Source organism: Cheilinus undulatus, linkage group 15 (assembly GCF_018320785.1).
Source record: "Cheilinus undulatus linkage group 15, ASM1832078v1, whole genome shotgun sequence".
Classification (NCBI taxonomy): domain Eukaryota; kingdom Metazoa; phylum Chordata; class Actinopteri; order Labriformes; family Labridae; genus Cheilinus; species Cheilinus undulatus.
In genome coordinates this window covers 28,540,531-28,568,481 of record NC_054879.1, presented here as the reverse complement: position 1 = coordinate 28,568,481, position 27,951 = coordinate 28,540,531, and the positions used below count along the sequence as shown (strand labels likewise).

The following is a 27,951-nucleotide window of genomic DNA, read 5'->3' as shown; positions in this document are numbered from 1 at the left end:
TTAGAGAATTTTATACCTTTGGAACTTTTCAGTCTTGTTAGTATTTTTTTACAGAAATCTAAGACTGTATCATTTAAAAATATCCACCATCTAAAAGTAAAGAGCTAGCATACATTTTTACAACCTCCATGGGGAAAGCTCCTTTTCCAAATAAAAGCCTGTCAGTGGAACTTCCTGGGTCTGTACTTGGAATGTTTGCTCCTTGAGCGGTATAAACTGTATCTCTCACTTCCCTTAATCTGGGGCAGTTCAGCCTGTTTGCCTATCAGGAAATGTTTCAAGCAACCACGTTTATTGCAAAGGCAATGTGCCTGAAGACATGACTCAAGCATTAAAGAGCAGGCAGGATTTTGTGTAATGTAGCCTGTCTTTTTATCACAGATAAGAACCATGACAACGGCAGACGGGGTCTTCTTTCTGGCTTCAGTGTTGTCTCTGGGATTTGCACACTGTAAGTACTTACACCCAAATTCTTTTGAGCTTTAAACTGACTTCAGAGACTTCTGCTTTTAAAAATAATTTCTACAGACTCTGTACGTGTCAAAGAAAAGGTGTAACCCTAAAGCTAAAGAGGAATAAGGTAATTGATTTAAGATAATAGCTGACTTACAGGTTGGAGCATTTTCAGTTTCATTTTTCTTAAAAAGTAAACACTGACTTCAAAACTTGAAATTGCTGTAACAGGTTCCTAAATGCTGGCTTTGAAGATGTAAAGCCTGAAACCACTTTAAACCACATTTGTTACAAAGTGAAGGTAGGTTTGAACGATTTGAGTTAAAAACTGGTTTTCCCATTTTTAACACGTTCAAGTTGCATGTGCTGCTGCATTTCACAATGGTATATAAAACAATCTCAGCAATTATTGCGTGTTTAGAGCATACAGTATACCTAACACATAATGATGTATACTGCTAGTGGCATAATCCTGAAACTTTCACAAACATTTGTACACCCTTTTTGATAAAGACTTATCAGTATAAAAACTAAACAAAACTACAAAACAAATTCACAGCTGTTTATGGTCTCCATCCCTCTTGATGGTTGTGCTTGATAAAAAACTTTGTTGCCTGTGTAAAGAACATTGATTGGAAAACTGTTCATGTATTCCATATAGTGAGTCTCTCCTATTTCATGGGAATGCAAGTGCTAAGTCCTAGATAAAAAAAAATCTTCTCTTAACACTCCATGTATGATAGTGCAACTTCTAATGTGTACATGCAGGGATATGAAATTATAATGCAGAAAGGAGTGTCTGACTTCAATGCTCTGATATACTTTTAAATATTCCTGAAACTACACCGAGATTGTGTTTTCTTACTTTAAAACAGATTTCATGGTTAGAGAGCTCATTAGTAATAGGGCTGGGCAATTAATCACAAATTCAATTAAATAGCAACATGGATTGCTGCAATTTTCAAATTGCAGAAGGTGCAATATTTCTTTAACCTGACATTTGTGCCAAAATGCCAGTTTAAAACATTTTTTTGCAGCAGAGGTGTTATGCATTACATGTCATGCAATCATTCAAGTGCCATTTTTTTAAGAATAGTTTACAAAAAAAATCCTACGTCCAACATTTGTGCAGATTTTTCTTACAGAATATGAGAATGACATCAAAATGATCACTCCTTTCAATACAAGAATTTATGTCCGATTTGCAATAAGAGTCAAAATGATCATAGATATAAAATTAGATCAAAATTGTTTAGCCCTTGTTTAATGTAATATTGGGTTGGTTATATAATAAAATGATTTATTGCTTGTGTTTGTTAGAAAATACATAAGATGAGGAACTTTAGAAATAATTGCATTTCAAATCGGAATCAAAATATTGGGGGAAAAAAAACTCTATTTTACCAAATCATTTAGCCCTTATTAGTAATGGTGTGATAATATCTTGTGCCACAAGATTTAAAAGTGAACACCCTTTGAAAAAAAATCCTACTCCTGTAACGTTAATAAGTGCAGCCTTCAGGCATCATTAGACCGCTGTGTTAATGATGATGGAGTTTTATTTCTTGCTAGAATGTGAAATACTTCAATCATACATGAAGTAGAGGATGGTAAAATAATAGTTAATAGTCCCTGAACTTTAACAGCAAATTTGAAAATTAAATAAACTACAATATAAGATATGAAGTGCTGGAATCCAAAATGTCATTCATTAAACCTCAGTTATGGTATAATTGTATTTAATCATTTAACTTCCTTTCCTTTTAACTTTAATAAATGTAAATTGCTATCACAATTGTATTGCACTTTGTAAAATATACTTTCTTTAGAGAAACTATTAATACCAATTTTTAATGTACAAGTAGTTCATTTAAGGGACCCATCTTTTTAATCATTTGTCTAGAGCTACTGCTCTTGAAAAAAGCAGAAGTGATTGATTAATAAAATGCAATATTTCTTCTTAGAGTACTCGATTAATCAACAGAAGAATTGACTGAGCACTCGATTACGAAAAGAACGGATTACTGCAGCCCTAATGATTTTTATTGTTATTGTGGTAAAGTGAGATTTAAAATTATGATGCATCACAAGCTAATATTTCCCAACAAACCCAGCCAGCCAGCCAGTATAAGCCACAATAAATTAGATAAAGTAGAACATAATCTTTGACATGCAAACCCTGGTTCAGACCAAACATTTCTTACACATTCAGAATTTCATAGAAAATCACGGGGCAGCTGTGTGAACAGTTGCAGTTCAAATCAAGCCAGCTGGTGGTGATGCCAGTGTGACCAAGTTAGTCAGATTGCCAATAACTGTTTTATATATGTTGCAAGCAAATAATTGGTAGATGTGAAATGGAAATCTTGTTTTGATAGACTTTAAATACCAACAAATATCAGTTCAAGAAAATACGTATAAATATATAAAATAGATAAAATCATGTTGGGAGGTTTGAACAATCCATCAATTTTTAAAAAGTGACTTCATATGAAAACCTCAGTCCAACAGACAGTCTTGTGCACATCAGTGGTGCACATAAGGACATGCAATGCAAGCTAATACAGGACAAAAATTAAGGTTGTGGTGACCTAATCTGTAATTTGAGAATGTTGCACATTCTCATGATAGTAGAGATGCAGAAAAAAACAGAAACTTGATGTCAAAAAATAGTAAACTGTCAAACTGTGAAAGAGAGAAGGAGAGAGAGAAAGGAGCAAGCTTTCTCTGACTGCTTCTGTGTGTGTGCACAGGCATGTGTGCTTACAGTAAATGTGTGGAACTAGCCTTCTTGTAGAACAGTAACTAAAGTCAAATCACTATAAAATGACTGACTGTGAAACCATAGCTATGGAAATGATACATCATCTCGCTCAGTTGCAGTAGAATGATCTGGTAGGCCTTCAGAGGGAAATTTCACAACTGCAGAACAATATGGGAGGAAAAATCCCACATCTGGTTAAAGATTTTCACTAACACCCTCAGTTAACTTTCAGTGCTGTAGTTTGTCCTACAGATGACTTCTTTCCAGTAAAAAAAATGTTATTTGATTCAGTAGTTGATGCCAGCTTTAACTCGATTCGGTGCAATAGATGAACATTGGCTAGTAACATCTGTTCATGCCATGTTGTTTGCTTATGCCAACATTAGTCAACCTGGTCGATATCGGCTGGTATCAAAGCTGAACTGATGCATAAGTGTATCCTTGGGCTGAAGTTTTTTCTAAATGTTCAGGTGAAAAGATAAAACTAATGCACTGCAAACCAAGCATAAAGGTAACACACTGGTTAAAAAGAAAAGCATAACAAAGACTTTATGCTCTACATATATCTGATGAAATAACATTTTTTCGCAGATGTTCAGGAGAAAAAAGTTGTCGTGAGAAGTGGCTTCTTCTAGCCTGCCTCGTCCTCTGGTATTAAATAGGTCACATGCAGCAAGCAAGCACCCTAACCCCTTTATGGCCAGGAAATCCCTGACATGAAAAGACGTCAGCAGCTTCACGGAGGAAACTGTACACAAGGTGTGAGGCTAAACAGTGTAAGAACATTTTTCATGGGAGGCTACAGCTATTAGTTATTCCAATTTTGTATGTTTTTCCTTCAAAAACAGTAAAACAAGTACACTGGTCAATCAATTCTTTTAGCATTTTGAAAGTGAAACATAAGTAGAGCTTCACTGTTTTGAGATTTGATGCACAACAGGAGGTGGCTAAAACAAATGTATACAGCTGCTCTTCTGAGCAGTCAAGGATTTGTACGTCACTGAGATAATGAGTAAGCTAAAGAAGACGCAAGCTGTGAAGTCACAAACAAATCAAAACCACTCAAACACTATGAGTTGTTCACTGTGATAGCTCCTCTGTTAGACACAAGTTCATGCATGGTGATTTTCTTTAAATCATGAAATAGAAAGAAAACGATGGCTATCGAAAAAACTTAGGACAGTTGATTAACATTTGTGCTATGTAAAAAAGTTTTTGGTCATGTAGAGAATATTTCATTTAGGGTTAATGAATAAAACACAGAAATAGATTGCTCTACAACTTTCTATATATGAACTAATGTAGCCCTCTGAGACAGACAGCAATTTCTACCACTGCTCCTGCTTTAACCAACACAAACAACACTCCTCTAAGGCTGGCTTCCCCCCAGGTTTACTCTAGCTCTTTGACCTTCTTTCACAGCAATATATTGAGTAATCTACTGATAACAGATTGGTCACAATATTCTGGTTAGTGACGCAGTGTTTGATTTGTTCCAGCCTAAGATTTACAACTACTCTTGGATGAGTCACTTTGACAGAGTAAACAAGAGCTGACAATCCTGGGAGAAACAGCTTTACAAATCAAAAGCCATTATCAAATAGGGATAAGTAATTCTTACATCTGACGATAGGTCTAACGATACAGAGGCCATGATATGAGACATATAAATCTGGATAAAAGCCTTATCCTACATCAAATTCACTACAACTCCTATTCTATTCAGAATATCAAAATATTCTGTTTATAACCCCAGAGATATAAATAAATGCAATCAAATACTTCTCCTTTTTAATTTTAAATACACTTTTCTGTTGTCTTTTTTACAATTTTTTTTTTTTTTTTTTTTTTTTCCCCCCACTGGTCAATGATCAGCCCGCACACAAAAATGGCTGACCCATTGAAAAGCCAGGTAAATGAGCCCTCCTGGATGCCATTTAATATGGATGCACAATTTTGGATTTTTGCCTACATCTGATATGCCAATATTTCTAAATTCATTCTAGCCAGTATACATTTTGACACTGATAAATAAATGTTGTGCAGACTTAAAACTTAAGTCCTAAAATGCTCCAGAGCAGACTTCTGCTCACCTAGGTGTATTGGTCCTGCCTAAAATTGTGGCTCACCCACAACAGTTGGGTGAGCCACAATTAAAACCTTAAAGCTTTGACTGTTTCAGGAAGAAAGGGTTTATATTTTAAAACAGGCAGGAATAAATAAAATGTCTATGTTTTGTTTAGGTAATAAAGGGGGCTTAAGAAGAGTTTAGACTGCTTAAATTTGTGATGTGGTATTGAAAGAAAGAAAAAGAAGAACCTTACACACACTTGCAAATAAAATCAACTCCACAGCGAGTAAATAAAGCTTTCTGTTTACACACCAGCCAAACCTTTTCATAACTACAGTATCTGAAATATTAAATTGGATGGATGTTAAACTCATAACTGACTTCAAAGCCTTCCATTCTAACCTGCTCCAGTTAAACAGTAACCTTGCAAAGCAGATGGATACCTGTCAGGTTAGATAAACAGCACAAAAGCTAGGCATAAAAGGTAGCAGGTGGCAGCAGCTTTGCAGAGGTGAAAAAAGTACAACCCCGATGTTTCGGTTTAAGGAGTGACCATGTTAATTAGGGACTTTCATCCATTGCCATTATGGCTGTCAATGTCATTATTATGAAAGCTGTTAAAGACTGAATGTGACTCTAGTAATACCTCTTCATACTCTTTATAATGATGTAAAGAACTAATATGGTATGCTTTGGTGAAAATTAAACAGGAGGGTACTGACAGGAGGCTTGGCCATTTCTACTGCCATAACAGACATAAGCATTCCTGCTGAAAGTTACCAGGTCACATATTGAACTAACTGCAGGGAAGTAAGAAGTGGGCAAAAGAGACAGCTGTATTACCTTGTGTGTCTGTCCTTCCTTCTGAAAAAGTACTGGTTTCAGTGCTAAATTCCCCAGATTTGTCGGGGGCATCCTTGATTTAAGCTAGCAGCAGCTTGCCAGTATCAATAGCTCCACTTGGCTTCACTACACTCCTCTCCCAGTTCAAAATACTTTTCTAATTTTCCATTTCTGTGTTGTTATTGTTGCCATGTCTTCCTTTTCATCTTTCTTTAAACTCTGTGGTGTTCAGTTATGAAACTTAAGCCTCCAACTTTTGTGAGTTGGCAGTCTTGAAGCTAACGGTTGCCTTTTCCCTATCTCATGCTGCGTTCAAGTTAACCGGAAATACCGGCTTCAGAAAAGAACTCTTGGTTGAACTTACCTTTTCCATAATCATTATGTGATTATAAGTGGTGTAACTTCAACAAAAAGGAACAGTAGAAGGTAAATTGTACCGTTTTAAAATATATTTTCTCATACAACACATGTGGCAATTTATTTCCTCCGCTAGTTGTGATCAGAGCCCAGTTGAGCTCAACTGCTCTGGTTGTGATTAATTGAAGGTGTCAATGTTTGAGTGTTTGATCAGTGTGTCGGCTAACAGTTGACTCATTCAGGAGCTGAAGAGTGTTGAGCTATGATTGGGTTGTGATGTTTGACACTTTTATTTGTGCCTCTTTTTAACCCATTTAACAAATTTTTCCACCAATTTGCCACTTTTATTTGCACACTTTTCATCCATGTCGGTCGCTTTTTGCTAATTTTTGCGTCTTTTACCCAATATTGCCGGCTTGATTCAAATGTTACTACTTTTAAGCATTTTTTTCTTTCTTTGCCATTTTAAAATCCAATTTCACCACCTTTCTGTGAAGTTTTACCTCGTTTAAACCATATTTGCCACTTTTAACGCCTTTTAACTACTTTTTATGTCCCCTCTATGCCACTTTTAATCGGTTTTCACCCACTTATTATGTCCATTTTTGCCACTTTAAATCTTTTTTTTTTTTTTTTTCAAATTATAGCCCCTTTTTGCCTTTTTGTAGCAAAGACATATTTTTTTTCCTTCACCTTGTTTCAGTTTCTTTTCTTTATTTTCTGGCATACTGACATTTGTGTAAATCAAGTCTTAGCTATAAAGTCTCACTACATTTCAATCTATTTTCCCCACTTTTCTGCCCTATTTTTCCACTTAAACTACTTAAATTGATTAATTTAATTAAATTGATGGCAAATTAGATTAAATGTCAGTATTGCCTGCTGCAAGTTACAAATTGCAAAAGTTGCAGTATTTCTTGAATACTTTTTGCAGCAGATATTTTATGCACATAATGGTGTAACATTTTTTAGAACAAAAACCTGCATTACTAAATGCATATGTTTTTCTTATTTAAAATGCGATTGACATAAATATGATTACCCCTTTTAGCAGTTGATATCAAATTTGCAATAGTGCCAAAATAATCTTAATTAGATATTTGTTTTAAATTATTGTCCCAAGTATATTGGGATTTATATCTAATACAGTGTACATTTTAATTAGGAATGAATTCTTGCTTGTATTTATTAAAAAATATTTAAGATGAGGAACCTAAAATAATCACATATTAAATTGCAATCGCATTATTGGGGGGGAAATCGCAATAAGATTATTTTTGCAAATCATTTAGCCCTAACTTCAACCCATTTAACCACATTTTATGACCATTTTGCCACTTTTAATCACTTTACATAATTTGTTATGTCCATTTTTTGCCATTTTAAAGTCACCTTTGCTAGTTGTTAAGTTCTCTTTCACCACCTTTTTCCCCCCAAATTTTTACAACTATCAAGCCCCATTTTTCACTTCTGACCCCTGTTATCCACTCTTTAGCCCACTGTTGCCACTGTAAGCTAATTTTTGCTACTTTTTAACCCATTTTCACCACTTCTAAAGCTAATTTTGGCCAGTTTTCATTCATTTCTGTCTCTCTTAATCCATTTTTGCCACCTTTTGCCATTTTGCCTTTTTCACTAATTTTTAATATTTTTCCCTGAAAGTTGTCTCACTTTCTTTTGTATTTGCTGGCATCCTGACACTTGTGAAAATCATGACCAAATGGTTAAGTTTTATGTGCCTACCACATTGTAAACTTATCAAAGAAAGGTGATTCTGTTTTAGGATATTTTGAAGAGGGCTTTATACTAACTACAGCATAGATAAATCAAAAATGATTATTTGTTGCTCTGTTAAGAGTGGTTATTATTCGAGTGAGAAGAAAAAAGGGAATTTAGACATCACAGCTTAACTATACAATGGACCATGATTTTTGCTGACCTCCAGGGGCCACCCACTTGTCTGGGCCCAGAAAGCCCTCCCTTTTATCTCCCCTCATGGGCTTTTCCATGAAGCCTGACTAAAGCACCTTCTAACTGCATTTACGCTTGACATTAAAATAAACCTGATTTGTCTTCTTTTGCACTGTCACATTTAGACCACAAGGGGGAGACAGAGACGTACCATGTGAGTCCTGGACATCTCTTTCTAATGAAGTGTCCCACTGCTGATTCTGACACCAACATAACCTGGAGCCATGAGGGTGAGCACAACCTGAGTTTGCCTGCTGGAGTGGAAGTGAGAAACGGGACACTGTGGTTTCTACCTGTGCAGGTGTCTCATGATGGATCATACATATGTGAAAAAAGGTAAATGAAATGCATGGCCAAGTTTTTCAGTGAGTCTCATGTGTGGAAACAAATCTTCATTTGAACTAAATGTAACTTTTTTCATTGTGTTTCTTTTTCTTTTACTTCTTTCATTTCCCAGAGAGCCTCCCATTTAAGCCACTTGTTTACATTCAACTGTTTTCTAACACACAGCTATGACAATAAAAGTCACCTGCGTTACTAAGTATCAGGCTGGGGTGTCATGCTGCTGTCTGTCATCTTCTTTTCTTTAGGGATGAAACTGGTTTATTCAAGTTTACATTGGGGCTGTCAGTGTCCAGTGGAGAGTGTCCTGATCTATCTGAAACCATATCGATCACTATGGGAGTCACTGACGGACTTCCTTGCAAACAGAAAGAGATCCTTGAACTGAATAACACAAGGAATATTCAGTGGATGAAGGTAAACGTTGCTCCTAATACAAAGTCTTTTTCATATCTGTCTTGTTTAGTCACCTCTTTATTTCAATTAGCTCTCAAAGTGCAAAAGACACACAACACAGAAAATCTATCTCTCACTTATGTCTGTAAACAGATTTGTTCTTTGTGATTTGTGTTGCACACTCTGGCTTTATTGAAGCAACACTGCCCCCTGCTGTATGAAAATGTGCTTGCATCAGTTTTATTGGTGGTTGATGTTTGTCTTGTGTTTTAACGTCTGCAGAAGATATTGTAAATGCATGGATCATGTAACAAACCATTCACATTCACATTGCTCATTCTGTATCATCATCTATGGGTGCAGAAATTTCCCTATCCCAAAATATGAAAATATTGTGGAAAATTCCAAATGTTACCTACTACCTATTGCTGACTTGACTGCTGAATCTCACCTGGGCTAAGGAGAAAATGAACTGGACTGTTGCCTAAGTGGCCCAAGGTCCTGTGTTCATATGAAACAAAACTTGCATTTTATTTGAAAAATCAAGGTCCCATGGTCTGGAGGAAGATTGGAGAGGCACAGAATCCAAGGTGCTTGAAGTCCATTGGCTTCGATTTCCACAATCAGTGATGATTTGGGGTGCCATGTTATCTGCTGCTGTTTGTCAACCATGCTTTATGTAGTCCAGAGTCAATGCTGTCAGTCATCTACCAGGAGATTTTAGAGACCTTCATGCTTCCATCTGCTGTGAACGTTTACAGAGATACTGATTTCATTTTCCAGCAGGACTTGGCACCTGCCCACAGTGAAGCCAGAACAACCAGAAACTGGTCTGCTGACTGTCTTTGATTGACCAGCCAAATGGTCTGACCTGAACCTCATAGAGAATCTCTGGGGAAATATCAAGAGGAAGATGAGAGACACCAGACTCAGCAATACAGATGCACTGAGGCTGCTATCAGAGCAACCAGAGCTTTATAACATCCAACCAGTGCCACAGACTGATTGGCCCCATGACTTGTCGCATGGATTCAGTCATTTGTGCAAACATAGCTCAAACCTAACCTTGCAAAGCAGATGGATATGCCTGTTTCCTTGTTTCTCACTGGCGAATCCATCTCGCAAAGCCCCCATCTGAACTGTTTGGGCCCGGTTAGAGAGTGACAGGACAAATCAGCGATGAGGGACAAGGCACGGCAGAGTCGTGATGTAAGCAAACAGCAACAAGAGGCTGGTGCAGTTATGGCAGAAGACATTAGCATGGATGCTAATAAAAGCGCCAGTTTTACCAGAACTTGACTTTGTATGAGGTTAATCTCAAATATGTGGAAATTTCCCTTCTTGGATTAAATCACTGGAAAAATTGCACATTTTAAGGATATTCCAATATTGTACACCTGTATGTCTGATATCAAACACAAGAGGTCCGCAAACTTAGGCAAGAATATAAACCTGCCTTCATTCAATATTCAAGAACACAACTGTATATTTTCAGGCATGTTTAAACTGTTATTTGATATAATTTCATTTCCTCTTTAATTATACTACTGTTCAAAAGTAAACACACATTGTGTTTGTGCTTGTAGGACTGCAGCCCCATAAGGCGGCACGGGGAGCCCATCTCTGTGGAAGAGGACGGCTTCATGATGCTGCCATTGGCCTCACAGAGGGATGCTGGGATTTATACCTGCCTGGTTGACATTAATGTAGATGGCAGGAGCTACACCTCTGCACGCAGCATCAAGCTAACTATTAATAGTGGTGTGTACTGTTGTGTTATCAGGATGAATCGCAAACTTTGAATTTAATTTTTAACAGATAAATAAAAGAACTGTGACCATCGGTGACCATTAATGCATTTTCTTAAGTTTACTTGATTGTTTTTGTATGATAATGTTCTTGTGCATTGATTGCACTTTTTTTTTTTTTGTTGTAGACAAAGTTATGCCAGAACCAAAGGTTGTGAGTCCTCAACAGGAAGTGGTCGTGGTTGACGTGGGCAAGTATAACAAACACTAATCACTATCACTGTTACACACAAACACACTGTAAGATGGTCAGATTAGAGGTTTCAAAGTGTCACCTGCTGTTGGTGTGATAGTCACGACGTACTGCTGGTTTAGTCATATCCTCTTTATTTGTTCAGCATGCAAGGTTTACTCATTCGTACGACACAAAGGAGTTTTTCTCTGTTGTCCTACACACTGATATACCAAAACTCTGCTTAGTACAATACAGTGGGATACCACACCATGTTTTTTGAAATGATACAATTATGGGGCTTTTCCACTACGGCTTTTGGTAGCACCAAGCCAAACCAAGCCACGTTGATTTGCATTTCCATCACCAGTTTGGCCGCGCCGGGCGACGCTCAAGCAGGCCAGCCCCACCTTCAAGTGCGCTGCGCTGACGTCGAAGCACTTTGTGGGGTCGGATTTGCTGGAGGGATATACCTCCTCTGCTACTGACAAACCCACCATGATCAATTTTCACCCCACAGGGATACGGGGAGATACGTTTTATTCCTGCCTCTGCTCCAGCTGTCCATAACTCTGTTACAGCTGTGTCAGCATTCACTGTATGGCTTAAATGTTTATGACACAAGACCAAAATTTGAGATTTTTGTGCTCATATTACAGGCGGATCGTTGCGCATGGCTCTCACACTTATGGGTGAAATCAAGAAGGACAGGAATACACCTTTTTCCGCACCTACTAATAACCAAAGTTTGACCCTGTCCCCTTCTTATAGACAATTCTAGACTTTTAAAAAATAAAATGCTGGAGATGTTCAAAACATTTTGCCCATGACGGAGTCTTTCTTTAGTTGTAGTAATACATATATACAGTGCTTAACAAATTTATTAGACCACCCTAACCCTAACCAAAGTAAGGTTTATGCCACAGCTGCCCTAAATTAACAGCAGTAATTACCAAAATCATTTGTTATGTTTCTGCAATGGTTAATACATCAATATATAGAAGCTCTTTAACTGAAATGATATTTTTAATGCTAAAATATAATTATTATTGTTAGCCATGAATTTTCAAATTTACTGGTTTACAAAAAAAAACCTGAAAAAAATAGTAAAGCACATTAATATTCCTTGATTAATATGTCAAATTATAGTTATTTACTTGTTTTCCTGAACAGAAAAATTAGTTTTAGTGGTTGAATGTTATGCTTGATTAATTTCTGACTTCTCAGAGAAGCCCAGTGAGCCAGCTCAAGTTTGGGTGAATTCAGTTTGAAATCCTTCATTCCTGTTCAAAATGGTAAAACGTGGAGAGCTCACTGAAAATGAAAGAGTCCGCAATAAAGCACTTCATGATAGCCTTTATTGTTTCTTAGGCCAAAGTAACACAAGTCAGCAACATAGAAAAATACAAAAAACAACATGACATTAAATGAACTTACTTTGTGGCTTTTTTTGAGTCATTTTTGTCAGTTATGGTTCTCAAACACTCCATTTTAGCTTAAAATGATTGTAGAGAAAAACGGTTGTATCAACTATACTTAATATCAATGCTGCACAACCCACCTCTTTTATCCGTGCCAGGGCTGAGGAGCGTGGTACTGAGAACTTAAACTGGTCAAACAAACTGGACTTGTGGGGCCAAGCATGTTTGGGCACAGTTCACACTGTGTGGTGTGAGCACAAGAATTCTGTGTATCTCTGCTGACCACAGATGTAACAAATTTTCAACCTTGCTTTAGGTACCTAAAATCTAAAAACTGCAAGATAAAATGAACTGCCATGGGAGCTTAATCTGTAGACAATTTGTTAATAGTTTCAGATTTTACATCTTATGACAGTTCTTTTTAAAAACTATACTTAATTGACTCACTTGTTTTTATGAATTTCTTGGTGCACAGGTACGAGAGTGGAGCTGAAGTGTTTAGCTTACATTGGTTTCAGTGAGGATAATGAGACTTTGATTTACTGGACTGTTGATGGGATCTACGCAGAGGACCATGATGAACTACATGAATCCTGGAAATAGTGAGTGTGCAGTCTTCCTGTTATTTCAGTTGACACATAACTACACTACACACCCGCATAAACACTGTAACTTTAGGCTAGCAGCCCATAAACTGCGGTTGACAGGCTTAATCACTCTTACTCTACAGCAGTTTCCAATACAAACAAAAGGCAGAGCTCAGAAAAGCTAAATTGTTTTGACAATGATGACGGTAAAATGGTGTGCCAGTTGACAATTGTTTGGCTGTGTCTCTTTCAGCGTTAATGACGGTGACTGGGTGTTTGGTTTGTCCACTCTGATCATCTCAGAAGTTCCCCGTCAGTTCCTAAACGTCCCCATTGGCTGCTGTGTAATGACGCCAACTGGAGTGAAGGTTGCCTTTGTTTCTCTTCAGGAAGGTGATTTAAACTTTGCCTTGATATGTTCAGGAAACTACAATAACATTGGTATCATGGATGAAATCCAACAGGTTTGCAGGTTTATAAGCAAAGCCGTCCATTAGAGGGGTAAAGGGGAGAGCTTTCTCGGGTTCAGCCAAAAGGGGGGCACAAGGAGGTCAGCAAAAATCCTGATCCACTGTAACGTTAAAGACCCTGTAAAGTGATGATAAATCTGTATTTAGGTTTGTTCTATGGCAGGCAACTGTGTTATGAACCCCTAGGTTCAAATTTCAGTCAAATGAAACATCTCCAAGTTTATAAAACTGAGCTTTAAAATCATGAAAAATGAGGCAGTAAAATCTGCTCTAGAATGGTGTGAGCGTGTCTGTTGAATGAGCTGAAGCCACACCCACTCAGGAGAAATACGATCCTCTCAAATTTAAAAAAATGCTACAATATGAATGGAGGAAAGCACTCATGCCATTAGCCTGCCCCTTGACCTTACGATGACAATATGACCAGAGCATAGCTGCCCAGCTCTGTGCCAGAGAAGAGACAAAGTCAGTTTTCGGTCTCAAATCTCTGTTATGATGCTTTGAATGATCCATAGGCCACTGTAGCTGATAGAATTGGCAAATTTACCTCACAATGAATAACAAAACAGCCTTTAACTGACTTTTAACTTTCAATACAGGCAGTGACATCAGCTAACAACAGACTGAACTGAGATGAACTGCTCTGTTATTTTATATCGTATTGTTAGAGGGGCGGGGTCATTCCCCACTGTGGGCCTGTGACATCACCAGTCCACATATTTGCCCCGCCCAAATTTAACCAAGCCAGGAAAGAGGTAAAAAAATTTCTAACAGTCTAAATCCAGAATTCAGTCACATGTTGATCTCAGTGTTTCCACATGTTTACAGCAACCATATTCCAACATATCTAGTATGTTAAGATTGAAATTTTGGATTTCAATTTACAGGATCTTAAAGCTGTAATGACCATATTTTGTATTAAACTAGATAATCACCATTCTTACCAAAGCAACAAAAATGATTTTCTTTTTAAATGTTTGCTTTAGCACAATATAAAAACAGATTTATTTTGTATGATAACAATGTGGATGGGCAAATTAAATAAACCACAAATGTAAGGATACCAGAAGATAAAGTAAAATGAACTGTCAATCAACTTTAAGGGAAATAATTAAATGACTGCAAAAAAATGTTGAGATAAAAGTGGAGACAAATTTTTGAAAGTTGCAAAAAATGCTAGGAAAAAAAAAAGATTTGAAAAAGGCAAAAAAAAAAAAAAAAAGAAAAAAAAAAATGAAAATGGGTCACAAGTGGCCCATAAGTTCTCATTGGCTTTGGCATTATGGATGGACCTCTAAGTTTAAGTGAAACAAGCTCAAACCTCCACTTAAAAAAACAAAAAAAATCAAGTGTCCACTTCAGGTTGGCTGAAGAAACCAGTGAAGTCCCACTAACACCCATTTAGACATAGAAATAAAGATGTCCTCATCCTGGTTAAAAAGAATGGTTTTGATCTGAATCCCTCTATTTCTATTTGGGCACACACTGTAAAAGGCCTCATTTTTATGCCTCTGTGAAAGCAATAGTCTTTATAGTTAATAGTCAATACTGCTTAGAGTTTAGTCTTTACAAGATTGCTTAACTCAAGAATTGCAGCAGTGGAGCTCAGCAGCATGTTTTCTAATTTGTGCTGTTGATCTGCACCAAGGGAAATTATACTGAAGTACAAAAATAAGAGAAAAAAAATGTCAAAAAAAAAAAAAAATTAAAATATAGGGCAAAACCAGGAATCAAGAAACCTCAAGTCTGTGCTTTTTGCACAAATGAGTCAGATACAAACGTAATTTAGAACAGGAAATAACATTTTTATCTGATTCACCACAAGCTTTAACACCTTTTAGCTCCAGGAAATAAAAACGGTTAAAGAGATGCTGTCACAGGTTCAGGCAAAAACTCAAACAGGAGGATCCAAATGCAGGTAAAACAAAGAACTGATTTAATTTAAAACAAACAAACAAACTTACTTGAAACTAAAACACTGGAATCAAAATCAAAGAAACAAAACAAAATCCAAGGAAGGCACGAGGAAAGCACGAGGAGTAACACAGGGAAGACATCTACAATGAACCAACACAGACACAGACACAGAGCTTAAATGCACAGGGAGTGATTAACAATGGAGGACAGGTGTGGACAATCAGACACAGGTGGGACTGGTGAAGGTAATCACAGTGGAGGGAAACTCAGGCAGGAAGCAAAACTAGAATCACACACAAGGGAAGGCAAACTACAAAGTAAAACAGGAAACATGGAACCTAACACAAGAAGCACACGAGGACTGAATGACAAAACTAAACACTAGAAGCTGAACAAAGGAAACACAGGAGGATACAAAGAACCAAACACAAGGAGGGAAACTAAAACACAGGGAGGAAAACTGAACATGGAATAACTAAATAAGAAGCACAGGGAATAAACTACACAGGAAACACAGGGAGTAAAACTAAACATAAGACACAGGAATTAACTAAACATGAAACACAGGGAATGTTAAACTAACATGAAGCAGGTAATACTAAACATGAAACACGAGGAGTAAAACTAGACATGAAACAAGGAATAAACTAGACATGAAATACAAGGAGTAACTAAACATGAACTAACATAAGGCACAAAATACACAGAAACACAAGGAGTACAAGAAACACCTAAGAACTAAACACCAGAAATATACAAACTAGAAAACCTAAGTACAATGTAAAACTAAAAACATGGAAATCACAGAACAAGAAAAATACGAGGGATCAAAACTAAACACAGGAAATACACTAGAAAAACTCATAACCTAACAAATCAGAACCTGGATCATGACAGAACACCCCCTTGCCTTTTTGGTTAGAAGAAAGATTGAGGAGTACAAGAACCATCATGAATTAAATGAAACTACAAACCTCCACTTGAAAAAACTAAATCTGTGATTTGCAAACCCTTTTTTGCAAACATTCACTTCAATACAGCAACTTGAAGTTTAAGTGAGAAAAATGTTTGGTGCCTGGAAAAAGTACACATTCTGAATTGTATCCCTGCAACCTTTTCCAAAAAAGGTGGGACAGTAACACTTTTATCATCCATTGTGTTACCACCGCAAGAGTCTGGGAACTGAAGACACTCATTGCTGAAGTGCTGAAAGTGGAATTTCTTCCTAGTCTTAGTTGATGTATTTTGCTTCTTCAAAAGGACTGCATACAGGTCAGTCTTGTGCCTGCACCTTTTTTACTGTGAAGCCATGCTGTTGCAACTTGTCTAGAATGTGCCTTGGCATTGTCATGCTAAAATAAGCACAGTCATGAAGAGACATTGTCTGGATGGAATCATATGGATCTCCAAAACCCTGTGGTGCACAGTCAAGCTCTAAGCATCATTTTTTCAGGACAACACAGGCTATAAAATAATGTGAAATAAAGTCACTTGAATTTTTAAAAAAAGTTTTTAGACTCTCAAGACAAAATTTCTGTTTAGTTATTCTTAAAACTCGAGCAGTTTTATATGTTACACATCGTAAACAATAATGATTGCAATAATTTTTTTGTCTTGGGGACGAATAGTTAAAAATAACCATTCTGCCAAAAAGTCTTAAAAATATTCTCATATGTACAAAATGTCGTTGTGCTTTCTTGAACGGGCTCTTTTTGAGCCATTATTCAAAGCAGTTCCTGTCTATAGTGACACAGAGGGACAAATCACAGGCTCTCTGTGTCTCTCTCTGTTATGACCAATTCAGGGCATCTGCATCAGAATCTGAAAGTAAAGACATGCAGTTGGGCAAAGCATGATGCAACAACATAACAGCCTGCCAATGATTAACACAGCCAATGTGACAAAACAATATGATGGGTAGCATTAGCAATTACCGACAGAAACCATCAAAAACATTGGATACAATTTGATATCAGAGTAACTGGTGTGGATTTAAGCCTGGAAAGTCACCCAAGCTCCAGGCTCACTAAAAAAGCTTCTGTAAGGGCTACAAAGACATGGATAGCGTCATTAAAACAGCACAACAGAGGGCTTCCAGAGGAATAAAAGTAAGCGGCTACAATTTATGGTTCAAAGTGAGTAAATTTGTATCTCATACTGTCATATATGTCACAACATCAGTCTCAGAGAGTTAATGAAGTTAACAAAGCCCTCACAGATGTGCAAGTAACCCATGCCTTGGAAACTAATACATCCCCACATCATCACAGATTCTGGGTTTTGAGCTTTGCGTTGATAACAATCTGGATGGCTCTTTTCCTCATTAGGCTCAAGGCCTTAATGTTCATTATTTCCAAAGACCACAGCACACTTCCATTTTAGGTCAGTCCATCCCTGATGAGCTCAGGCTGAGAGAAGTGAGCAGCACTTCTGGATGATGTTGATGTATGGCTTTCTCTTTGTAGAGTCTTAACTTACATTTAAAGGTGCAGCAGTGTAATGTGTTAACTGACCGTGGTTTTGGGCACAGATGGCCCAGCGGTTAGGCAGAACCTCATGTACACAGGCGGCCGCTGTTACTACCTCTGTCCTCTGCTCTCCTCTCTCTAAATGAAGGCACAAAAGCCCCAAAATTAATCTAAAATAATAATAACAATAATAATAATAATGGATTTCCAAAGGGTTCCACATTGTAACAGCCATTACAGAATGATGCCGATTAAAATGCAGTGCCTCCTGAGGTGTCAAAGGTCATGAGCATTCAGTGCTGGTTTTTGGCCTTTATTTAAATTGCAGAGATTTCTCCAGCTTCTCTGAATCTTCTGATGATATTATGGACTGTAGATTATTACTGTTTTATGGTACTATCACCTGTTACCAACTGTTTTTGAGCATTCTTCCATTTCCAAGTCTTTCCTGCTCTTGTCCCAGCTTTTTTGGAATTTATAGCAGTCATCAAATCCATAATGTGTGTATTTAAAATATATATGTATATTAGTTTGAACATGTTTGTGCAGAATTAAATTGTAGAAGGATTTGCAAATCATTGTACTGTATTTATATTCACATTATAAACACTGTCCCAACTTTTTTGGAAATTCTTTTCCTAAAACAAATAGTTGAAAATGATTTCAAAGCTATCATAAATGATTAAGAGCCCAGTTTTGCTCGATTTGGAAATCATAGGGCATGGCAGCATTCCTTGGGGTTTGGGTGAACCACCAATTTCCCCATAAAAGAAAGCATCATTCCTGCTGGTACTTGTTTATAGTTTTGTTTATGAGTAACCAACAGCTCATTTGGGAGATTAACCTCATCTTCCTCCTCCTCCTCCCTGCAGCCGACCACAGTGCCCTCTACACCAGCGTGACTCTGTGCATCCTCTCCCCGCTGACCGTTCTCATCCTGGCTGCTGCCCTCATCTTCTTCAAAGTGGATCTAGTTCTGGCTTACAGGAATCTGTCAGGCCGTTTTGCTAATCAGTCAGGTAACATTTTTTGTCAGTAGGAGGGGGCATTTTTGTTATTAGTCATCAAAGTGGAAGCTTCTAGGAAACTCAGGTTTGATTTACAGCACAACAGTGAAACTGGCAGTTTAACCTCAGGGTAATTGTAAAATGAGGCAAACAAACCTGATTTCACAAATACAATCTCAGCATTATTGAATCAACACAAGCAAAAGCCCATAAAGATTAAAGGAAAAGACATTAACACTGGCAGGTAAATGAAAATGCTCTTTTTTTTTGGAGAACTCACTGGTGAAGATGGCAGTCTAAATTTTCTGTGTATGAAATATGTAAAGTGCACAGGAAAACTCAATTTTCTAAAGTGTTCATTAGGCCTTATATTGCTGGACCTGCTGTCAAGCTCTTCTTCTCAGAGTTCAGTGATAGTTCATTTTGATCTACTGATATCTTTGTATTTTAAAGGACAAGTTTTCTTTTCAAGTCCTCACATTCAGCGTCTGAAAAATGTTAAAGCTAAAATTTGGTTTCTATTTCAGTATCAAATTCTGCCCTTTTTTGAGTTCAAAGAGAGTCTGGTTGCTGCCACTTTTTGTCTGTACTGGCCTAAGGGGACATTTTATACAACACCAATTCCAAAAAGGTTGGGACACAGTGTGTAAAATGTAAAACAAAATCAGTATGCAATGATTTGCAATTCTCAGAAAACCAAATTTTATTAATGATAGAATATAAATAACATATCAGATGTTGAAACTGAGACATTTTACCATTTTATAAAAAAAATATTAGAAACACATCTCATAAAAGTAGGGGCAGGGTGCCCCCTCTTCTTTTCACAACAGTCTGTAATGACTGGGAAGTGAGGAGACCAGCTGTTTTGTTTCCCACTCCCTACTTTATTGAAACATGTTGCCGCCATCAGTTTCAACATCGGATATGTTGTTCATGTTCTATTGTAAATGAAATAAGGATTTATGAGATTTGCAAATCATTGCATTCAGTTTTTATTTACATTTCACTCAGTGCCCCAACTTTTTGGGAATTGGGGTTGTACATGCATGCCTTGTCTGGAAGCTTGTATGCTCTGATCATTGTGTACAAGAGAGCTTTGAGGCTCATGACTACTTTTGAATTTGTATGAAAATACTGAGTGTTCTTATAGATCTTCATACACCAGCATGTTCTTATCTACTCAGCCATTACTGGTCTACTTCCTTCCCACGTTCTGGCTTACATCAGCCAGATAAGCACAGGAAGTATTTACTTTTTATCCCAGGATCTTGTTTTGCTGTCTTTTTTAAAGGTCAGAACTGAACTGGGGAAAATGTCTGCTCCTTTTGGAATGAAATACAAAGGGGCTTGAAATGTAATGATGGTAATCATGAACCTCATATTCATACTTATATGTAAAGCTGCTCAATGAAACTTTTACTGTACTGCTGCCTATTTTTGGCAAAGGCCATCTTAAAAAAGTTCTTAATAGGGATGCACTGATGCTTTCCTATTAACGGATGGATCAATGGAACATTTTTTCAGGAGAGAAAAAAATGGTTCTTTTTAAAAAAAAGTCTGAGAAATCTGATTTTATGGTCAGGGGTGAGAGAAAATGCTAGCATGGATATCACTAAATTCTCATCTTAAACATCAATAATGGCCTTAAATTTCACATCTGCAGTTTTTGATCACAGTGAGGTTCTAAAAAGTTTAAATGAAAATAATTTAAAGTTTTATTGTATTTTCTACAGCTCCAGATGGGAAGCTATATGACGCCTACGTGAGTTTCCTCCACTCTGACAGCCTGAGTTCAGCAGAGACGATGAAGTTCACCCGGCAGATCCTGCCTGAGGAGCTGGAGAGAAAACATGGCTTTTCTCTGTACATCAGAGGACGAGACGACTGCCCTGGAGAAGGTCAGGATCAGATCCTTAATACTCTCATTAACTCATTTAAAACAACTAGGATTGACAGCAGTACTGTAAAGGACTAAAACACACATAAAAGGGCAATTATGAGGGGAAAAACAATAGAAACATAATAAAATAGCAAAACAGGAGAATAGTTTTGCACTGTGTAACTTTGGCAGTCAGCTGTGGTTCTTTCATGACAAGTATCAGCTTGAAGTCTAGTTCACATGCCAGCTCTCAGCTAAAAAGAAGCCAGTTAGTCCATAATTGTGCTGTTTATACGATGGTTGAGAGACAGACAAGGATGGTGACTGGTGAAGCTAAGAAGGGGAAAAAGAGAAATACTGAGCAAAAGAACTTGCAATAGAGACAATCCAGTGCACAGCTCTGTAGGTATTCACTACAGATTGCAACAGATAAAAAAATAAATCCATGTCAAGCCAAAAAGTTTGCTTTAGAAGACTGGAACTTACAAACCTGTCACAAGCAAACCCACTGCAATGTCATTTAGCCACAATGGAAGACATTTTGATTTAATCCCCACGTATAGACTGCACGCTCTGCTTTCCCTACACAAAACAGGGTTTTTGATCATAAATACTGAGCATTCTTGACATTTTGGATTTTGAGCCAGAACCATTCTGATCATCTTCTGAGAAAATCAGAGAGAAAAAGATCACTCTTAACTCGACAGAAAATCTGTCAAGATAACCTTTGGAGCCGTCCGGTGTCAGACTTGGCACGATTATGTTGTAGGGTGTGCCTCACTGAACTTATCAGTTGCCCTGGTTCTCTTGGCTTCCTACAACTTTTCTGTTGGTTTTTCTACCCACTCAGTTTCAACAAACAAGCAATATCTCAGAAGGACAGAGTAATAGCACTAGGGTTGCACTCAGAAACCTTTATGGGATGCCAAAAAGCACCAAACTGAATTCCCACGAGTTGTTGCTTCAAGTCACAAAAACAATAAGGATTACCATGTTTTTAACTGTATGTGACCATTTTACAGGCAAAATGCTGTCATGCGGATGTTGGTTGTTTAACTTGAAAAGCTGTCAGATGCACTACTTAATACAAGTATATCAGAAAATTTTGGCGTTTGTTTTTGCAGTTGCTGAGATCAGAAAGAAGTATCTTTAAATCCTTTCAATTTTGCTGGTGCTGAGAATATTTCTCAGGCCTGCAAGAATAAATTTATTTTATCATTTTTGCGAACTGGCTTTGAACAAAATAACACAAAATGCCATTTATTATTTGGAAAATAGTCAGCTGTAGTTTAAATGTGTTTAACTGTATGTAAATAATCATTAATTGTATACATGCAGAAGCGTTTGGCCTTTTACCTAAATACCATGCTAGTTTCAGTTTGCACAGATAATTTCAACCCTACAGTAATGACCTCTTTTCATTTCCTGTCCCTCACAGCAATGCACGATGCTGTAGCTGCTACACTGAGACAGTGCCGGAGACTGATACTCATACTGTCTCCGGACGCCGTATGCTGCAGTGGAGTAAAAACAGAGGAGGCTCCCATACACAACAACATGAACCAGCTGTGTTACGAGCATAAAGTGGGCCTTTATGACGCTCTAACTCAGAACAGCCCAAGAGTGATTCTGCTTGAGATCGGTGAGGACAAAAATACCATTGTTACTCTCTAGAGGAGGAATCGTCGAGTCTTTACGTGCCATCTGGCAGTTTCATAAGGCAATTAAAAAATGCAAAGTCATATTGAGATCATGCAGATGTGAGAGTGTGTAGCTGTTCCCCTCTGTGTTAGAGGTGAACTCAAAACATTGTTATGTGTAAATGCAAAGCAGATTTTTGCATGACTTATTTCAGAGGAAAAATATTTAAAAGACTAGAAAAGCACTTGGAGAGCGCAGACCTCTGCCATTAGCCCTATCTCCCAATAGTACAGAATCCTTTAAAAAAATTCTTGGATCCAGACGGTGATTACTCACAAAATCTAATCAGTTCTTCCTTATTCAATTTCTGACATTTCCTGAAAATTTCATCAAAATAACTTTTTGCGTTATGTTGCTGACAAACAAACTAACAAACAAACAAACCCACCCGATCACATAACCTCCTTGGCGGAGGTAAAAACCACACTATCCTGGTAGGGAGCTTTGCATGTTGTGCTCCCTCTCCCCACAGAGACTATTAAAAGTATTTATCACTCTGATTCATCTCACAACAGGAGATCATTTGTCTTAAATGCTCTCGTGACTCAAAACAGGGGGTGGTAGATGCCTTGGTTGCACGTTTAGAGGTAGGAGGTGACTGTTTCTATGTTACTTTGTCTACCACATGTACAGGTTCTCAGAAAATTAGAATATAGTGACAAGGTTCATTTTTACTGTAAACTAATACAAAAAGGGAAAATCTTATATTCTAGAGTCATCACACAAAAGTAATATATGTATAAACGACTTTTTGTACCATTGTGATGATAACGGCCTACAGATCTTTCTTAAATTAGTAGACATAACACCAAATATAAAAACCTTTATGTTTCTTTATGCACTTAGTGCTTGGTCAGGGCTCATTTTGCATGAATTACTGCATTGGTGCAACATGGCATGGAGGCAGCTTCGATTTTCATAAGCTTCAAACTGTAATCATCAAGGCTAAAACAAAAAAAACTTTAAATTGTTCACCTAGTATGTTCCTCCCAGCCTTGGGAGTATTCTCGCTACAATTCACTGTCTTTCTCTCTGTTACACTCCAACTTGTCTCCTCGACCGAGCGTGCGTCTTTCAAACGCTATAAACTCCAAAACTTTGAATAGAAACACACCCAAAAATGCTGCTTTGATTGAAGTTACTCAGTCCTTTAAAAAATTCCTGGATCGAGACGGTGATCCATATCAGTCCCAAAATGTAATTAGTTCTTCCTTATGCCATTTCTGACATTTCCTGAAAATTTCATCAAAATCCGTCCATAACTTTTTGAGTAATGTTGTTAACAAACAAACTAACAAACGAACAAACTAACAAACAAACAAACCCACCCAATCACATAACCTCCTTGGCGGTGGTAATAAACAAGTCTGTGTGAATTGGTATGTATATAGTTCATGATGTTTCAAGGGTGCAAGGATGCTGTCAAGACATTGTCAACAAACAAACCACCTGTGCACAAACATACAATTTATCCTGTAGTGCTGTTAGGAGTGCATGCTGTGTGCTTTGTGAATTAGGTCTCTTTCTGATTCGTTTGCACAAAGATGTCCAATCCTTTGGCTAATCAGGCCATATGTGTATTATCTGTTTTCAAGATTACAGATTTAGAAGGTACGAAGAGAAGCAGACTAGAACAGATGTCTTGCATAATAAGATTGAATCATGTTGATTCCCTGTTTATTTGCTGTTCTACTGATTCCTGGAAATTCTCCCTGAGCTAAAGAGATGAAAAAAATCAGGAGTTTCCCTTCACGCATGCACTCACACACACATCTGGAAACTTCCAGTTGCATTTTGCATGAAAGGAGCTATAAGGAACACATAATTTCAACTTCTTTACTGTTGACAAAGTTTTAAACCTGGTAAATTTCCTCCAATTTTTCCAGAGTACTGTGAAATCAATGTTATGACTACAAAGCACACAGTCTGCTAAGAAGGCTTTCCAAGCAGAGGAACGAGTTCAAATAGTCTTCTTGTATGATGGTTTGGGCACCGAAGATCTTGGTGTGTGTGTGGGTGTGTGTGTGTGTGTGTGTGTGTGTTGTGTTGGGGTGGGGGCATTGTCTGTTTCGTGGCTGCCAAAATTAGATTTGCAAATATTGATTAAAACCATGATAAAGCAGTTATTATGTAGTTCATACAAAGGTCTTCTGATAAAAAAAGCATGCATAGGCCTTTTTTAGGGTTTAATCAGTGAAACTATTAAAATCTATGTAAATTTTTTGACTGCAGCTCTAGTTGAGCTCCCAGTCTTTGATAATGATGTTTGCTGTGAAGTACAGATGCTCTGGTCAGTGTTTGTCTTGAATTGAGAAGTCTTTCTGATCCAGCTGTTGACACTGCAAGGATTTGTACATTGCAGTACAACTCACCTTTCTTAAATGCAGGCATTTGACCTTACAAGGAAAGAGAGCTGTCAATAAGAAATGGCTATAGCCTGGTCTGGGTTACTGTATACACTATATGGATGAAAGTCATTTACAGCTGCCTGACCATTACACCAACAAGGACTGCACTGAGATTAGCTTCAAATACATACTTTAGTGTGGAGTTGCCACCCTTTTGCAGCCTCCACTCTTCTTTTCACAACATTTTAGAGTGTTTCCTTACAGAATTTGTGCCCATTCATTCTGTAGAGCATTTATGAGGTCAGCACTTCAACAATCCTGGGTATTCATTGTTGTGTTGTTCATTTTATGATGCTCCAAATGTTTCCTACTGGTGAAAGGTCAGGACTGCAGGCAGGCCAGTTCACCACCTGGACCCCTCTATTGTGAAGCCATGCTACAGTGATGGATGTGGTATGTGGTTTAGCATTGTCTTGCTGAAATCATAAAGTCCTTAACTAAGAGAAATGTTGTCTGGATGACAGCATATGTTGCTCTAAAACCTCAGCATTGATAGTGCCTTTCCAGATGTGTAAGCTGCCCCCACCATATGCACTAATGTAATCTCGTACCATCAGAGATGCAGGCTTTTAAACTGTGTGGTGATAACAAGCAACACGATTTCCTCTTTCCTTTGTAGGACGCCAGCATTGATGATTTCCAAAAAATAATTTTTGATTTTGACTCAACCGACCACAGAACAGTTTTCCATTTTGCCTCAGTCCATTTTGAATAAGCTTCAGCCTAGAGAAGAAAGTAGCGTTTCTGGATGACATTCACATATGGCTTCTTCTTTGAATGTTTCAGCTTTAACTTGCATTTTAGCATCGCGCAGCCAAAAATGATTTCTGGAAGTGTTCCTGAGCCCATGCAGTGAGATCCAGTTCAGATTCATGTCTGTTTTTGATGCAGGGCTACCTGAGGACCCAAAAATCACAAGGATCAAATACTGACCTTCATCCCTGCCCCCTTGTGCACGGAGGTTTCTCCAGATTGAATCTTTTGCTGTTTGGAGCTAGCAGCTTCCTGATCTATCGCAAAGCTCGGAGGACGTTGGCAGCACTTTTGGCAATTGAGAAGCTGCCCGTCATGACAGAGGGAATGTGCAGGGCTGTCAACACTCAGACTCAAGTGATATGTGAGCTCAATCGCAAACAGGATGCGATTTTTGAGGGTTGTTGTTGCCCTGTCCCTAAGTTTTGGGATTGTATTGCTGCCACTAAATTCAAAATAAGCAATTTTTTTTCATGAAATGCTAGAAGCATATCAGATGTTGAAACTGAGTCAGTCTATGTTCCATTGTGAATGGGTTATAATATTTTCAAACCACTGAACATTTTACACAGCTGCCCAACTTTTTGGGGGATTGGGGTTATATTAACTATGTAGACACAGGACAGGTGTCACTCATCTTAGCAGTGAAAAGTGCATACAGTAGCTAATAATCTGACCAAGTTGTTAAAACATTTAAAATGCTGAGTGTGTCTGTAGTAAACATTGTTCTCTGATCTTTCAGATGGCCCAGTGGATTACAGTCTCCTGCCAGAGTCTCTGCGCTACATCAAGAGGAAACAAGGAGCTCTGAGGTGGAGGACACCTCATACTGGAACTCATAAACTGATGAAATTAGACCCCAACAGAAACCTGTGGAAAAATCTGAGGTACCACATGCCGCCAGTGTCCTCAGGGAAGCTCAAGACTTTAGTGTAAACAAAATGAAAAATGTTAATTTCACTGAAGGTGAACAGATGTGTTGTTAACATTAGGGTCTTTGGGACATTTACAGGAAAGATGTATGGACAAATGGGAACCAGATGGCCTCATCATCCATCAGAGAGTATTGTGTTAATTGCTGGTCTTCTTGGGAACTACAATACGTGCAAACGGGTCAGGAAGGCAACTTCTTCCTGGTACAATACAAGCATGTTTCGACTTCAATCCATGGATTACAGACTGTCATTTTTCTGTTGCTGTCCTGCCATTAAAAAGGGTTTTCGGTTTACAAACCCAGTACAAAAAAGTTGGGACATTGTGAGAAACATGAATGGACAACATGTAGAGAGACCTGCAAATCCATTAAAACAGGAAGTGTCAAAAAATCAAATCAGGTTAAAACGAGAAAAAAGGTCAAAAATATGAATTTAAAAGGTCAAAATATGAGTCAAAACTATAAAAAGTCAAAACTATAACTTTGCCTGATAACTGTGAGATGCAAAATCAAGAACATGAAATTTATTTTCCCACATTCCTGAGTTTTTATTTATTTATTTTAACTTTTTCTTATTTTTATTACAGAACAAGGTTATTTCAAATCATTAGGGTAAGGTTTACATTTTTAAACTGGAGGAAATCTGCAGATCAGTGGACCAGTTATAATAGAAATATAATCTGATCTGGTGGACAGGGTATAACTGTACCACGGGCCGGATTTGGCCCCCAGGCCTTGAGTTTGACACTGCTGCATTAAAACCCGTATTCACCCAATTCAGCACAAAGATATTTAATGCTAAAAACTGAAAACATATGTTTTTCAACCATTCGCACATACTGAATTTCATGCCTTCAATGTGTTCTGCAAAAGTTGGGACAGGAGCATGTTTACCACTGTGTTGCATTACTTTTTCTTTGACACTGCATTCCAAATTATTACGCAAATGATATTTAGGGTCCAAGGACCCCTTCTAGCAGGAGCTAGTTTTCTCTGATTTTCCTATATAGTTGATGCAGTTGAAAGTCAGTATAATTATCAAGTCATCAACAGTTAGAGCATATTTCAAATTTAATTAAAAAAAAAAACACCCAATGACAACTATTGTTTTTTCAAATAGAAACTCAAAATGCACTGTTCCAAATTATTATGCACAACAGAGTTTTAAAAGATTCTATAGGTTGGAAAGAACTGAAAATGGTCATTTGTTGAATTTGCAGCATTCG

At 37.6% G+C, this 27,951-nt stretch overlaps 2 protein-coding genes across 2 annotated transcripts in view; one reads left to right on the top strand and one right to left on the bottom strand.

Moving 5' to 3' along the window:
* Positions 1-6,421, bottom strand: part of LOC121522536 (G2/M phase-specific E3 ubiquitin-protein ligase) — a 40,243-nt gene extending 33,822 nt beyond the window's left edge. Inside the window, exon 1 of the transcript XR_005992991.1 lies at positions 6,132-6,421. The gene's annotated coding sequence lies outside the window, so the exon portion shown is untranslated. The remainder of the gene's footprint in view (positions 1-6,131) is intronic.
* Positions 319-27,130, top strand: LOC121522535 (interleukin-1 receptor type 1-like). Its single transcript, XM_041807062.1, has 11 exons — positions 319-451; positions 8,585-8,795; positions 9,050-9,218; positions 10,784-10,958; positions 11,134-11,196; positions 13,074-13,200; positions 13,439-13,578; positions 18,913-19,059; positions 20,784-20,948; positions 22,368-22,571; positions 26,534-27,130. Exons 1-11 carry the CDS (start codon positions 391-393, stop codon positions 26,725-26,727), a joined length of 1,656 nt encoding a protein of 551 aa, XP_041662996.1. The 5' UTR covers positions 319-390; the 3' UTR covers positions 26,728-27,130.
* The last annotated feature ends 821 nt before the right edge of the window (positions 27,131-27,951 follow it).